General features: G+C 36.7%; 1 protein-coding gene and 1 non-coding gene across 2 annotated transcripts in view; one reads left to right on the top strand and one right to left on the bottom strand.

The window, feature by feature from the left end:
• Positions 1 to 5,142: 5,142 nt before the first annotated feature.
• LOC138705592 (facilitated trehalose transporter Tret1-like) overlaps positions 5,143 to 17,202 on the top strand; it is a 31,511-nt gene continuing 19,451 nt past the window's right edge. Inside the window, exon 1 of the mRNA XM_069834194.1 lies at positions 5,143 to 5,250. Coding sequence (XP_069690295.1) covers positions 5,143 to 5,250 — 108 coding nt within the window. The remainder of the gene's footprint in view (positions 5,251 to 17,202) is intronic.
• TRNAI-UAU (transfer RNA isoleucine (anticodon UAU)) lies at positions 16,040 to 16,129 on the bottom strand. The gene is given in 2 exon segments: positions 16,040 to 16,075; positions 16,092 to 16,129. It is a non-coding gene; the product is annotated as a tRNA-Ile (tRNA).

Genomic DNA, 17,202 nt, shown 5'->3' with positions numbered 1-17,202 from the left:
TACCCAGTCTTGCTATCATCAAACACTTGGCTATATTACAGTATAAACTGTGAAGGATTTCCCCCTAAGCTGACAATAATAAAATAATTTTAGATAAGATATTACTGTTCCTTAAGGTATTAATCATTTGATGATTAGTATGGTGACATCAGATGCAACGGGAAATTTCCACGGGCAGCCTTCTAGCCTATGGCTGCAAGCAGTTCATTAGTTGGGCATAGCGAGCGCGTGCATGCCTCCGGAAAATAAATTGTTACAAATGTATGGGTGCCGATCCCATATTTATAAATGCAGTAGTTTACAGATAATACATCAGCGAACAAGTCTATATTTTTGTCAGATTTTTAACTTGGCTATTTAATACAGTAATTTTGCTTTGAAAAAGAAATGATTAAAAAAATAGGCCAAATTTTAAATTTATTTGTGATAGGCCTAAAATAATAAAAAGTGTTGTATTTCGTCTTTCAAATGCGCCAAACCGCAAATCTCAATTATATGTAGACACAAAGTTCCAAGCGAGTTTATGTAACAGTGCGCGCATAATTTGCGTAACTTCAAATATTCATAACTACACAAATAATTAATAATTGTGAAAATAAAAAAATACGAGTATCCTTATTTGATGTCCGGAATTCATGAAAAAAATTCGACCATTTCCAAGAAGGTCGTGTTTTATTGCTGTGCGATTTGACGTGGAATGACTCATAGATAGTGCATCTGTAGTAAATCATGACGAAGAAAAAGGGATCTAAGAAGCATCAATTTGTGACAGAGTGTATTGAAGTGAATGGGGAATATATTACTTGCAAACTGTGTAGCGTAAACGTGCGGGATGATGAGTGAAGATCTGCAAACAAGTAATTTCATTTCAAATAAACAATCGCAATTTCAACTGCATTTGTGTGAGATTATGGTAAAGGCTGGCATCCCGTTCTTTAAACTATAAAATCTTCGCTTTAAAGTTTTTATTGAAGAATACACAAATAAAAAGTTGCCAACCTATGTAACATTAAGACAAAATTATTTTAAAATATGTTATGATAGCACACTGCATTAAATAACACAGATGCATTTAGGTTATTTTCAGTTTTGATGTATCATTATTTAATTTTTCTATAAATGGTCTTATGTAACCCATCGTTCCTTGCAAGCAGTGTTTATGTTCATTAGACGACCAACATAGTTTTATACTATTAAAATTCAAAGATCCGTGCCTGATTCTCAACTACAAGGTCAACACACATTGAGCAGTAAACAACGCTCCGTGAGTTTTGATGTTTCTGTATACCTCCATCTTCTGCCACTAGCAACGAAGCCTCAGTGTGTACTGAGTGTTGCAGTCAACTATGATGCTTTGTCTGCTTATGACCAAGCTCGGAACTTGGGGACTTGTGTCTTTGCACGTGGCTAAGCGACCAGACTTCAATGTCAACAAACTCCCGCTTTCAACACGGAGGTACTGCCAGGTCTGCTAGAAAAGTGATTTCTGGCTAGAACTACATATTGATAGTATTATGGTAGGTTGAAACACCTAATTTTATAGCAGATATATAATAAAAATAAACATGAGCAATATATCAAATTTACTGTTCTGCTCTGTACATGTTATTATAGTAGTAGTATTAGTAGTATTTATTTATTTAACCTGGTAGAGATAAGGCCGTCAGGCCTTCTCTGCCCCTCTACCAGGAGATTCCAACTACAATATCAACAATAAAATTACAATTAGTATTAAATTTACAATTACAATTACAAACAATATTACAATTAGTATTAAATTTACAATTACAATAAAATCAAAGTACGAAAAGATTACCTGAATAATTAAAGCTAGATAATTTATCATAGAGAAACAAAGAATATTTTATATTTACTGAATTACAAATTAAATATAGAATAACAAAATTGTCTAGTGATGAAATTACTGAATATTGAAATATTTCGTGATAGATTAAAGAAACTATTTACAAGTAATCAATTACTGACCAAGTGCCTAGTAAGTTTTCGTTTGAATTCAATTTTATTTCGACAGTCCCTGATGCTAGCAGGTAGCGAATTCCAGAGTCTTGGCAGGGCTATTGTGAAAGAAGATGAGTATGAGGAGGTGCGATGGGATGGTATTGTTAGTATTGTTTCATGACGAGAGCGTGTGTTCAGATTATGGTGGGAAGAAAGGTAAGTGAAGCGAGACGACAGGTACGAAGGAATAGAAGAGTTCAAGATTTCGAAGAGAAAGAGAAGTGAATGTAAATTTCTTTTCTTATCTAGCTTAAGCCAATCTATTGCTTCCAGGGATGGGGTAATATGATCATATTTACGAACATTGCTTACAAAACGTACACACAAATTATGAGCACGTTGAAGTTTCATTTTGTTGTCGCTGGAGAGGTCAGTCAGTAAAATGTCCGCATAGTCGAAATAGGGAAATGCAAGTGTCTGCACAAGGGACTTTTTTAAGCAAGAGGGGAGATGAACATTTATCCTTTTTAGCACATGGATAATAGAATATACTTTTATGCAGGTTTCTGTGATTTGCATGTCCCAGTTGAGATTATTATCCATGTGAATGCCAAGATTTTTTACTGAAGAACTGAAAGGGATATGCACTGTACTTACTTTAACAGGGGAAATGTCGAGGTGTTTTACAGCGTCGGTTTGCCGTTTGTGTCCTAATATAATTGCTTGTGTCTTTCCAGGATTGATTTTAAGACGGAGTTTCTTTGTCCATGTCACAATCGAGTCAATGTCTTCGTTCAATTTATCTATAGCGTCATTTACTCGGTCTAAGCGGGAAGAGATGTAGCATTGAAGGTCGTCAGCATACAAGTGATAGTTACAATGCCTTACAAGAGATGTAATATCATTGACATATATTGTGAACAACAATGGGCCGAGTACCGACCCCTGTGGTATACCTGATGTTATGTCAAGCCAGGAGGAGCTTCGATTCCCGGATACAACACATTGTTATCTTTCCCGTAAGTAGGATTCGAACCAACTCACAGCAGTCTCTGACAAATACAGTGTATGACTACTTACATTCGAAGATTTGAAACGAGAAACACTTATTTCCAAGTCACATAAATAACAGGAGAAAACTTAAAGTACTGAATGTTTTCACTGTCACTGTTTTTCCGTTCGATTTTCAGCAGCTGCTAGTTGATCTCGTATCTGAGAAAGATAAGTATATCCTAAATTTTTCTCGAAAATTGTTTTCAATTTGTGTATCACTACTAATACAGGTCCTTTTATGACTTGATCCCTGGCTATGAACAAATCTTCTACCAATTTAAAGGAATGCAACGTCTTTCAATGAATGCCCGTTTCCAGCCTCTAGTTCGTTTGTAGCACAACTTACAAAATATAAACTCTCCATTCGAAGAAAATAATGTATCTCCTCCGAATTCCTCCACGAAATTCTGTACCTAAAATTAAAAAATATATATATTTCTTCAAACTTCATTAATACCCATTCGAATAACATGTATTTTCTAATTCCTCAAACGGACCGTTTACCTTTAATTCTCTGAATGTCATTGGCTTCGACATGACACAGTTTCGTCGTCCGTCTTCCTGTCATTCGATGTGACCACTTTCTTATTACATACGACTGTCCCTGAGCACTTGCAGCGTGAACTTTGTGCATGTTGTACCTATAACCTTACTCATGCGCACGACACACAAGTCCCTAAGTTCCGAGCTTTGCTTATGACATATTGTAGAAATCTAAGTGGCGAAAGATGATATTCTTCTGAAGAATTTGATACTGTGACGTATTACATTACTAAATGATCGATTAAAAATGAAGGAATATATTTTGTTTATTATGAATTTTAATTCATGTCGAGGAAAGGGAATTCCAGTTGGAAATGAGACAGTGCACTCGCTGCTATTTGCAGACGATCAGGTGATAATTGCGCAATGTCGAGAAGATGCAAAATTTATGGTAAGGAAACTCCTTCAAGCATTTGAAGCAGGGGGACTGAAAGTTAATATGAGTAAAACCGAATACCTGGTGATAGGTGGAGATGGACGAAATATAAAGTTGCCCCAAGGAATAATTAAAATAGTGAAGGAGTTTAAATATTTTGGGTCGGTTTTGCATGAGACTGGAAACTGTAAAGCGGATATAGATTATGGGATAATGCAGGGTAGAGGAGCAATAAAGATGTTGAATGGAGTGCTATGGAGCAGGACAATAACAATGCAAACAAAAAAGAGAATTCTTGAGGCTATAGTGGAAAGTATATTGACATATGGTGCTGAAGGCTGGAGTCTATCGGAAGGCCAAAAAAAGTAAGATACAGGCAGTTGAAATGGACGGCATAAGGAGAGGTGCTAGAATATCCAGGCTGGAAAAGAGAAGAAACGAGGATGTTAGAACGATAATGAACATGGAAGAATCGGTGATTGCAAGAATAGAGAGTAGACAACTTCAGTGGTATGGTCATGTAAGGAGGATGGATGAGGGGAGGTGGCCAAACGTGCTACTTCAGTGGTCTCCAGCTGGTAGAAAGAAACGAGGAAGGCCTAGAAATTCATGGAGGGCTGGAATATTGAGGATGATGAATGATAAGGGACTAAATGAGCAGGATTGGAATGACAGACGCAGATGGAAAATGGGAATAAAGGGTAACCACTGAAAAGTGGAGAGGCCCTCAAAAGTAAAAAAGTAAAGTATGAATTTTAAACGTTTTGGAATACTTCAATTCTTTTTAGCATCATACGCATTAGAGGTATATTACTGTTTATAATTGGTTTTTGAACTAGGCTATTATTCAAAATACATACATGAATGAAATAACGTTATATTAAATCAAACTAGAACATGTACTTTCGCTTTCTGGACTCCGCGAAAAAAATATAACCTTCATAATCTAGAAAGTAAAACATTTGACAATTCATAAATGGTGCCGGTATGGTGCAATTATATATGTAGTCAATATTATTTTCTGAAATTGACATGAAATAGCTATATATGTGCAGATATATATTCATAGTCTTTGCATTATTTTCTGCTCTCTTGTAGTCTTATTCTGCTTGACCTCCCCTTTTTATCCGATTTTACACACCACTGCACTGCGGAAACGTGGGGAGGTTTATATATCTCACAAATGCGGCCCTCTTGGCCATGAGATCAACATGATGCAGGGCTGCCGGAGAGACATCACAGAAAAATTACAAGACAACGGACAAACACCCAGTCCTGTGGACTTTCTTCCATTGCCCACGCCGGGAATCGACTGCTTGGTTTGGAAGCACACTCACTATTCACATAGCCACATCGGCGGACTATGTATATTGTTTGTTGTTTAGCCAACTGTCCAAAGACAAGTTTGAACCTCATAAGTGACACCAATAAGCTAAGCCAGGAGATATTGAGGTAGGGTGGCCATTTCTTTTACCTTTCCATTGCGTGCATCACTGACTAGTAACATATTTCACTAATCACATATTGTAATAATTTATATTTTTAACGTTGAATAATGCTATTATTTAAGAATTGCAGTAATGAAACGGACAGATTTTCGCGTCACATTGACGCAACTCCATCTTTGGATGTTCATAATTGCACCGGTATACCCTTCTGCACCGGGATACTCTTCGTCATCCTCTTCCCCCCCCCCCCGAGCCGTCAACATTACCTTAAAATAAATGACTAAAGTGTTAACGAAAGGGATCAGGTGCAATGTGTAAGCTGCTGGAATAAACCCTCTCCAATAGGCCCGATAAAACAGACTCAGGTATCTCTAAGATAAAGTGTATTAACAAGAAGAAAGATTGATTCCATAATAAGAACTGAATGCATTAGGTCCCGAAGAATATTACAGTAATACCCTAGATCATATATACCCCAGATAGGTGGTCTTATAGGCTTTGACGTTAACAAATTTTGTCAGGTTTACTACGCTGCCATCTAGTTGTTACATAAGGAGTCACGTCACAATTCCCATTTGAATTGCATTAGTGACTGTACTGCCATCTCGTGTTCGTTTACGGCAGACGGGTGGCGATCCTGGTGGTGTTCTCGTCAAAGTGCAAACGATTTTAACATAGCGATGACCTATCTGTTACATATATGATCTAGAGTAATACTTAGGCAGTTTCATTGTTTGCAGTATAATAGTACAAATAATATATGTATTATGATCGAATCTGATGTTAAATGGATCAGCATTCACGTAAGTTCGATACGCATAATGAAACCTAATAGTAAATCGGACATTTGAGGAAAATCAAAACCCGCAATGAAACTCAATCTGATCGGCTCAATTTAACTTCGCTGTATCAAATGCATGTCAGACGGAAATGAAGTGAAACAAGCTTGATGCAATTTAGACTCATGGACAATTTAAACTGATCAAACACAAGTAAATCTTCCGGTGACTATTGCTCTCCATAGAGCCAAAGTAAATCAAGGTGCAGGAAACATATCACCTGTTTCCCCGTCGCCTAGCGACTAGCCTAGGCAAGGCTACTTTCCAAGTGCAGAGCTGTCCTTCAACTGGCCACGAGTATCATACGAACTCCACTCAGGAAGATTCATTATGAAGACACGCATGCACAATAGAGGATTTGATCATTGGGCCTACCAGCATGATGTCGCTAATTTAAACATGCAAATATACCGTTACATAACTTAATACCTATGGCGTAGTTACAGAAAGATGTTATATGTAAATGAAAGAATAGAGACCGATCTATCCAAAAGATATTTATTTTAGTCCCAAAATAAAATGGTACATTATTTAATCAATATCTCAAAAACATGTAATACTTTTCTATTTTTATTGACTGTCAACCACTTGCTACAGCTAAATCGTAAAAGCTGTATCAGAACACACTTAGAGTGAAATATGATAACACATGCGATATTAAAAAAAAAAAGCCATTCGTTTTGATCCATCTGTTACACTTTAGGAGTTGCAACCATTTTTGTTTGGTTTGCACAATTGCTATGCTGAGAAAATGACGCAGTAGTTTAAACTGAAATTCGAGCTGCAAGCGTGTGACGTAATGCATAGATGCCATAGATAAACATGTCAACAGGAAGCTGACGTGTATAAATATATGATAATATGCAGAAAAATGAAACGTGAAGAGAAAGTTATTCCCAATCCAGTAATAATGTAGACTACTATTGCCGAATACGTACGTGAGTATAAACAACGCAAAACTCAAGCAAAAACATTGCAAGTACCGGTGTCTACAATGTACGTCAACAGGTTAATCTTGGAACCAACATTCTCTAATCATTTATTATTATTAGATTCTCTTTGTTTACGAAAATCATCATAAAGTTATATAAATGTTAACGTACACTATATCACTGATTTGTAATCACATCCTAAGAAATTTTGCCTTTATCCATTCTAAAGTTAAGATATTGATAAATGGTTCAAACACTACTGCACGTTCAATGTAGCCTACTGTACATGACCGCTGAGCGCTGTTGTCGCTACTGTCGTATTCAAAACATCGTAGACTGACGTAGACGATTACGGAGCGCGGGGCATTGAGGGGATCAAAGCATTCGTGAAGGTTGATGACGCACTCTCTTAGTTTGTGGAATCAACACCGGTGAATTTAGAACGTGCGGTTAGTAGGAACATTTTACTATGAAACGTCTATGTTTGACCCAAGCCCTTTTAACTTACAGGTTCCCTCAATAATAGATCTTGGGTGAAATGAATGCGGGGAGCAGGGAAGGGATTGACGTCATAAGTTTTCCGTTATAGGCGGCATGTTGAAACAGCAGTTACAGTTTATCTACTATTTCAAGTTCATTCACAGCTATGCGAGGGGAAACGTGTGGTGTGATTGTTTGCCAAAGTTTTTATGAGAAATATAAAGCTGCAAATAACGTGCAGTTTTTTACTTTCCTAAGGACGAAAAAATTCGCAAGCAATGGATTGCTGTTTGTAAGAGATAAGATATGTAAATTGAATAAGGAAACAAGCAGAATAATTATATTCTCTCCATTTCAAAAGTCAAGATTTTTAACTGGACTTAAGGGCCCAGTTCCTTAAAATTCAAGCAAAGAAGCCGAGAATCTTAAAACCAACAACTAAATTTTATCTTAAATATCTGCAATTCATGACTACGTATAACACTAGGGCAGGCCTGCAGAACTCGTAAGAAGGGGAAATATGACGTCAGCCTCACTCCACTTTTATTGGGGATGATCGACTTCCGCGTAGAGTTATTTACCTTCTCTTGTCGTCAAAGGTCCATCAGTGATGGCATGTAATAAATCCATTGTTTTTATAATGCGTTGTCTCGTTTCACGTTTTACAATTATGCTAGATTTCCTGTCGGTAGTTTCTTTGAGATTTCTTTGCACCTAACCTGTTTTAGATTTTCGAAAACTTTCCTCCTATCATCATCTACGGAAACATAAATTTGTAGCATTTAAGTTCAAAATGAACACAACGAGTGACGTCCTTAATTTTACAGTAGGCCTATATAAATAAATAATCAATATACAGTTCGTAATGATGAACTTACCCGAAAGTTTGTGCATTCCATAATTCTTAATATGGACTTTGTTGAAATGTAGTTTAATATTGAAATGACGAGTGGAAATAAATTGGATGGGACACAGTAAACAAGCAATTATTTCGTATTCAAGAAGAAAATAATTATATTACTATTTCCTTTGGCAGTATTATTCCTTCACATGTTCAGATTTTGCCATGTTCCAGTTCTCTTTAAACTGCAGTACGCGTATTATTTGTTTGTTTACCTATTTACTTACTTACTTATTTTCTTATTTACTTACTTATTTAGGCCTACTTATTTACTTAATTACCTATTTATCTATATATTTATTTATTTACTTCTTTACTTATTTATTTATTTAATTATATATATATAAATATATATATATATATTTACGTATTTACTTATTTACTTACTTAATTTCTTACTTTCTTACTTACTTACTTATTTACTTATATATTTATTTGGCTGGTGTGCGTTACAATGTTGAATGACAGCATTGACATCCGGTCATATAGCTATCACTTACTTATCAACGTACAATTTATTTATCGTCCTATTATTAGTAACACCAGTTAAGACCAGTAATACAAGTTTTGTAAAAACAGGAATTAAAACTTTATTAATACACGAAAAATCATAATAAATTCTTCAAATAAAGTAATTGGTTTGTTGCCTGCAAGCAACATTTCGGACTTATTTCATTTTAGTAGAATACAGAGCACGGAAAGACATGTCAGGGACTGTACTCAACTTATTTTACGCAAAATGTGGATTTAATCGGCTTTATTAGTAATAGGAAGATACACATAGGAGACCTTATTACATTATTAGCACACATACATTTTAAAATTTATTTTACATGTCTTTCAATTTATTTATTTCCCTCATTCATGTTTCTCTTACTTTCTAAAGGTATGTTTCTAAGGATTTTATTATCTGTTCATTTGTAATTCTTGATAGCGTATTGTACACCTGCCGCCGCGAATGAATGTTAATGCAGCCGAGCGTAACTAGAACGTCATGACCGCTCTGGTAGAAAAGATGGGTGGGGTAAGAAAGGGGAGTATAGCAGTGCTCTCAGGAGCTACAGTTCTGCAGGCCTGCACTAGGGCTTCGAACAATTTACATAAACTATTATATTATTACCAAAGTCTTAACAGTACTTTTCATACAGATATCTTCTTAGGCCTGTATAACAAGATATAATTTTAGATTATAAATGTTTCAAAAGCAGGGTAAAAACTATTTCGCTCGAGTCTAGGCCTGGCTGCGTATACTGACCGCGCGTACTGGCATGACCTGCGATTGGTTGTTTTTATTGGAATGCAGACTTCTACTTGATTGTTTGATTTTAGTCCTAGTCTTTGGAGTGATAACTTCAAATCTCAAGGTTGTGTGTTCATATTCCTGTTAAAGAATAAGATAAAGGTTAAAAAAAAAGCCAGGGCGTCATTTTTTACTTTGTCACATCTATATAAACTTCATGTTGTATTATTCCCAGCCGTGTCAATTCTAAATTTAACAAGGTCACAATGAGATGAGAGAGTCATAATCTAGGAGAAAAGATTGGAAAAGATAAGTCAGAGGACTTAAAATATAGCAAGAGAAGAGAACGAAAAAAATTAGTAGGTGAATCAGAAACACAATCAGAAACTCAGCAGGAAGAAAGTATGAAATGGTACTCAGAAATACAACATGGTTTTAAAAATAGAGAGCTAAAACAGCAATGTTTGGATATAGAGAAAAAATTACCGTATTGGATACCAAAAACAAATTCACCAATTGAGGAAGAAAAATTAAAGTATTAGAAGCTAAAGTACAAAATACACGTTAGCTAACATTGAACGAACAAATCAAAATCACATTTTCAGGGGTGCTAAGTAAAGGCCAATTAGATATGATTGATAAAAGAAGCATGTTAAATAGACATCAGACGATATTTCTTCAGCATTTACCTTCAGAGAGAGATATTACATTTATCTCAGGCAAAAATTACATTATTCATTAGCAGGAATATACTATCTTCTCTTCAAAGATGGGCTTATAACTAAAATTTGAAATCGGGTATTCTCCAGATATCATTTATACGATGCGAGTTATGGGTCACAGTACGACCAAATTTGAAAAAGGAATTGTTATCTTATGATGAAATGAGAGTCTTGTCTATATATGAATACAGTATAATCAAAAACAGGATGAGGTTGTGGACCCTCATTCATAATATACAATTCATTGTGGCTAGAGGGCTGTTTTCGAAATGGAATCAGCCTAAAACGATCAAGAATACTCTATACAAACTTATTATTGAGTTACAGAACAACGGGTATTACTCGACCGAGGACGCGGGCGTAATGTGAACTATAGCGATGACGCTATACGATCGCAGGAAAAGTACAAGTGGCGCTCAGGGCTGCAGGGCTCCACTGGTCTCGGTCGAGTAATACAATGTGGTAGCTTGTGTATGACCGTGATGGAAGCAACATAGGTCTTTGGAGGGAGCCGTCTGTTTCTATGAACTGCTCTATTTTTACTAATGGCGGGTACTTGACTATTCGTCATTCACCCATATGAAGCCAGTTGTTTAGCCTAGATCAGGGAGCGTCAAGTGACTACACTCTCGGGCCTACGTACAAACCCTCAAGCCCTGACGTACGGCTGCGGGCAAGGGTAGCTGCTTCCACAGTGGCGGAGCTAAGAACTTGTACTCTATGTGAAGCAAATTTGTGATAAGAATATAAATTAATTTCAGCTTTTAATTGAAGTACACTTTCACTGTTAAATGCACTATACTCAAAATACTACTCTGCATAATTTGGTACAGTTAACTATATACGAAATAAATTTTTGCATGTTTGCACAATAATGAAACAAAAGAAAATATACACTTTTACACAGATTAACATACTACGAAACAAAACTGTTCACTGTTTATCTTCTTCTCATTGCTATACAATAAAATTCAATTAACAAAATAAAACAAGAGTACAAATGTTATTATTTAAATACAATACTTTTTCTTATATATCAGAGATCCGCGGCGATTTTTGCAGTTTTTTCTTAGTAAGCAGCTTTTCAATTCGCGGGGCTTTTGTTTTAGTACCAGCCAATCGCAAACATGCTTTCAGTGTTCATCATTTAGTTGGCTTCTGTGACGTGACTTTGTAAACTTCATTAAAGGAAACAGTGTTTCGCATACGTAGGTTGTCCCAAACATGCACAACGTTCTTGCTGCGAGATTGTGCAGTTTAGGAAATCTTTCTCGTGGAAACAAGTATAGAAATGGTTAATAATTTTTCTGTTTTGATACTTATCCTTTAGCTCAATATCGCTTTGTAAATCAAGTATTTTTAATTGTGGTTCAGCAGGAATATCCAGGACACTCATTGAAAAGGGTGTTGCAAATATCTTAAATTGTTGTTCAAGTTCTCTCATATCCTGAAATCTACGTCGAAGTCTTCGCACAATTGTTGCATTATTCTTATATATTCTTTCAAGGCTTCTAACAAGTTTCCCATGTACATCCATAAATAACGCAATCTCATTCCTAAGTGGAAGAAAACGTTCCAGAACTTTTTCTCGACTTAACCACCTTACCTCGGTATGGTAGAGTAAATCCCCAAACTCACTGTTAATATCATCAAGTAGTGCCCTGAACTCCATGTGATTAAGTCCTTTAGACCTTATGAAATTAATTGTTCGTACAACATCCATTACATTGCTAAGGTTCATGTTTTAGCACATAAATATTCTTCGTGCAAAATGCAGTGCACCGGTGCCCCCAAGCGACCTCGGTAGGTTCCACCACTGATAGACTGCAGTGTACAATTGTACTGCCCGCAGTGGAAGCCGTAAGCAGGCCTGTATGCCCTCTCGCGATCTTGACTCGACCTGGCGGAGCCTGGCCTAGATCAATTTACCGACAGAGTCGTTGCCTAGGGTGCGCCATAGGAGGCTAGTCTACGCTACACCCGCGATGAGATGAGATGAGATGAGATGAGATGAGATGAGATGAGATGAGATGAGATGAGATGAGATGAGATGAGATGAGATGAGATGAGATGAGATGAGATGAGATGATGGAATTTGTTAGAATGCCACAGAGGAACCGGAGCTCTAGGAGAAAACCCCTGTGTTACCTGGACGAGCATACCCAACAAAACTTATAAATCGGGATACACCGTGAATCGAACCCGAGCCTACAGGATAATAAGTCCAACGAACTAGCCACTAGACCATCGTGAGGGTTGAACTGTTCTTCTTATGATAATGCATAAGTAGATTTTAAACTGAACAGCTTATGTACTTTCTGAAAAGCCTATGTACTTTCCTGCTGATGCATCACGCTTAGACTACTAACATTAATTCGGACCTGGTTCTTGAATAATGGCTAAATTCTGGATAAAGAGTTACCAGTGCTTCAGTGGAGTAATTAGTTTAAACAAGCCAACTCTGAAATCAACTCAATTTTTTTTTTTTTTGTAGAAATTAATGCCAAATAATGTACAGTGAGAAAGAACCAAAAGACAACATGTACAATTAGCAGCACAGCTATTGTCACACTCCACAGATACTGCTTTTAAACAATAGACTATAAACCAGGACCGGATAAACTATTAACAGAGAACATGGGAGTTCATAGAAGTGGTATATCAGTGCTTTGACATTATGAATTCCTATTGCTCTAAACCTTCTCTGCCAACAAAGGTACCCTTGCTTGACTCCCCTTTCTAGTTTGAATTTATTGTTTTTTTTTTTTTGTCTCGTCTGAGTTTTGCTCGTAAATTTTACTCAGGTTCCTAATGTATTCATTTTTGATATCTTGGTTCTTCAGTGCCTGCATTAGCTTCACATGTTCCACGGAATCGAAGGAATTTCTGTACTCCACGAAAGCAAGGTGAAGCTAGTTCGTGTACATCTTCCATAACTTGAATCCCAGTTTAGATGTGATAGATTGTGCTGTATCCTGGATCCGAATCCTGCGTCTTCAATTGGTTGATTTTGATCTAAGGTTTCTGCTAATCTGTTTGTAATTATTTTCAGGAACGCTTAGGTATATAGGTTTGCTTAAAACTTATAGATTTACAGTTGTTCAAACCGTCTTTCGCGCCTTTTCTGTGGAGTAGTATAATTCTGCAGTGCTTGGGAAAACTGACACAAGTCAGTTTCCACAAACCTTTTTTGATAATTTATTGACAACTTACGGAACATCTGCTCGCTTGGAAAAAAATACATAAGTATTCCTCCCATTACAATAATTCATACAGGAAAAAATCAAATCGACATAAACCAGTGTGAGTTGTGAATAAATTATCAAAAAAGATTTGTGGAAACTGACTTATGTCACTTTTCCCGAGCACTGCAGAATTGTGTTTGTCGTTCACAGGTGCGGTATCTTTTCGCTCTCCAGTATTTCATCGAATAATATTGTGAGGGATGAATTCAGATCTTCTGGGTCCCACGCCCCTTAATTTATTAGACCAGGGCTGGGCATCGGGAGCGAATCCAAACTCTAAACGGGGACGCTTAATATTCATCCGTCATGGCATCAACGCTGAGTGGTGTTCAGTGGGGAAGAAAGGGGTTGAAGAGAAGTCATATGGCTCCCCGTGAGAGAGTAGAATAGGGTCTTGGTGTCCAGCCCTGTACTAGACCATGGCAGCTTCAAATACTTGGGATGTACTACAAGCAATAACATGAGCTGCTGTCAGGAAGTCAAATTGAGGATAGCAATGACTAACGAAGCTTTTAATCTAAAAAGAAACATCTCCTGCGGACCTCTTGAAAAAGGACTATGGAAGAGACTGGTGAAGTGCATTGTATGGAGTGTGGCATTGTATAGAGCAGAAACATTGGCATTACGATGAAGTGAAGAGAAGCATTTGAAATGTGGATATGGAGAAGAATGGAGCGTGTGAAATGGACAGACAGAATAAGAAATGAAGCTACTCATATGTTGGAAAGAGTAGGTGAAGAAAGAATGGTGATTAAAATGATGAGGAAGAGGAAAAGGAATTGGTTGGGTCACTGGCTGAGAAGAAACTGCCTACTGCACTAGAAAGAATAGAATAGAATGTTTTATTTTCGCTGGCAGAGTTAAAGCCATAAGGCCTTCTCTTTCACTCAACCAGCCTTAATCAATACAATAACGATGTACATATTTAAATTATGCATATTAACAATACACTGAAGATTCTCCAGCAATATTCTTCAGTTAAGTTGTAACGAATAGTGCATTTTTATTTAATTTGAGATAAAACCTATACAAAAAAATAATAAGCAACTTAATTTATGAGCTAAAGTAATTCAATTCAGTCTATATGCAATATGTAAAAAATTATAATTAAGTTGAGATAGCTAGTTGGTTAGATTTTTAAAATTAGTTTAATAGACGTTTACTAGAACTATGTTAGGGAGCAAAATATATACATCTAAAATATATTTATATAATGAGAATAATATTAATATAATGAGATTTTGCCATTAGAGATTTTGTATTCTATTTAGAGAAATTAATAGTAGACCTAAAAATAAGAATAGACAGATGTTAGTTTCATTGTAACAAATATTACTCAGTAATTAATCTGTTAAGCAGGAATTTATGTAATTCTACCTAGGGCCTAAATTAAGTTATTGTCCAACAACCCCTTACATCACTCGGAAGCGAGTTCCAATTTCTAGCCACTGAAACTGTATAGGATGAAAAATATAAAGTTGTCTTATGGTAAAGTATGAGTAAATTGTTATGATGAGACCTGGTACTTAACTGATGATATGCGGATAAATTTTGAAAATGAGAAGCCAAGTACACTGGGGTAGCGGTGAGCAGAATTTGAAATAAGAGAATAAGGGAATGCAGTGCTCGTCGATCACAGCCTTAGCCAAGACAGAGTTTGGAAAGACGGGGAAACATGATCATTCTTACGAATATTGCAAATATAACGGACGCACGCATTATGCACACGTTGTAGCCTGCTGCTCAAGGAAGAAATGGTGAACGGGAGAAGAGTTCGGGGCAGAAGAAGCTATCAGATGATAGACAACATTAAGATTTGTGGATCATATGCGGAGACAAAGAGGAAGGCAGAAAATAGGAAAGATTGGAGAATGCTGGGTTCGCAATGAAAGGTCGGCTCTTGGGCAGAAAACTATGAATGAATGAATGAATGAATGTCTGGCAGAAAAGTATTGAATCTTTATTAAATAAAATATGGGTGTTTTATGGACATAAAATTATTGTATTTCAGTAGATTTAGATCTCTGAGCATAGCAATAAGTGGACTCACATGCTTATCGACATTATACATGTGGACAAAAGAAAGTGAACATAAGTAAGTCTACTGTGAATTTTAAAAAGTGGACATTTCGTTATTGGATATAAAACAGTGAATATAGAATAAATAAAAGTGCTACGATAATTACGTGTTTTTATTTATATTCATTAATAATGTTACGATAATGCATAAGTAGATTTTAAACAAGAAAGAGAGTTATTTGTTTATGAATGTTTTCAAACACAAATGCTCATATAAAAGACTTCCCCAGGTGAGGCTCGAACTCACAACCCCGGCATAGCTCGATCACTGTCCTATAAGTACCGTGCGCTAACCGATTGCGCCACTGGGGATGTGAATACAAATCGGGAATCCCACGCTAGTTAGAGGGCTCGCAGCGATCTGCGCGAAGTGTGTTACAGAGAGGATAGAGGAGAAGAGATGAAAGAGAAGAGGAAGTAAGGAGAGAGCCGCGAGAGGTTAGGGCAAGGCGAGATAGGAGAGCAACGATGTTAAGGGATGAACTGGAAAAGAAATGCTGGAGAGAAGCGAGTAAGAGAGAATATAAGAGAAGAGATGAAAGAGAAGAGGAAGTAAGGAGAGAGCCGCGAGAGGTTAGGGCAAGGCGAGATAGGAGAACAACGATGTTAAGGGATGAACTGGAAAAGAAATGCTGGAGAGAAGCGAGTAAGAGAGAATATAAGAGAAGAGGAAGTAAGGAGAGAGCCGCGAGAGGTTAGGGCAAGGCGAGATAGGAGAGCAACGATGTTAAGGGATGAACTGGAAAAGAAATGCTGGAAACGATAAAACACAATAAAGAATGGAGGAGAGGAGAGGAGAGGAGAGAGGAGAGGAGAGGAGAGGGCAATAAAAAGAAAGTTAAAGCAGGGTAAGAGAAGAGAAGATAAGAAGAGAAGAGAAATGATATTAAAATGCGATATATAAAGGAACCTCAAGGATGTTTGATATTGGTATTTTTTAAGGCGAAGAATTTAAATGCAGTATTTCGAAATAAACAAAAGTGAGTTTATCTCGGTCTCTGGTAGTTACAGCCTTTGAAACGAAGTATTTAGAACTCAATTACTTCCAAGGGCGGTAAACTAAAAAAAAAAAAAAGCGATAAAAATTTTAGCATGGCTTCCGCAGGGAAAAAATTTAATCTTTGGTCCTGTGTCGTACATTTACGGCACGTGAAAGGACTCTATCCCTAATAGCTTGAGGCAAAATTTTGTCGACCATATACGAATATGGAAGTTCAATTATGATCAATTTCATAAATAATAGCGCGATAGGCCATAAAAACTGAGGCAAATTCCTACCAGGCAGCTGCTGGCCTCTTGTCTACATGTCCCAGCAGAGGCGAACGATCATCCGATCAGCACGACTGTAACGTTTTAACACAATGATCCCTTCAGCCGTTATAGCT

Source organism: Periplaneta americana, chromosome 9 (assembly GCF_040183065.1).
Source record: "Periplaneta americana isolate PAMFEO1 chromosome 9, P.americana_PAMFEO1_priV1, whole genome shotgun sequence".
In the NCBI taxonomy this organism is placed as follows: domain Eukaryota; kingdom Metazoa; phylum Arthropoda; class Insecta; order Blattodea; family Blattidae; genus Periplaneta; species Periplaneta americana.
This window is presented reverse-complemented; position numbering and strand designations above follow the sequence as displayed.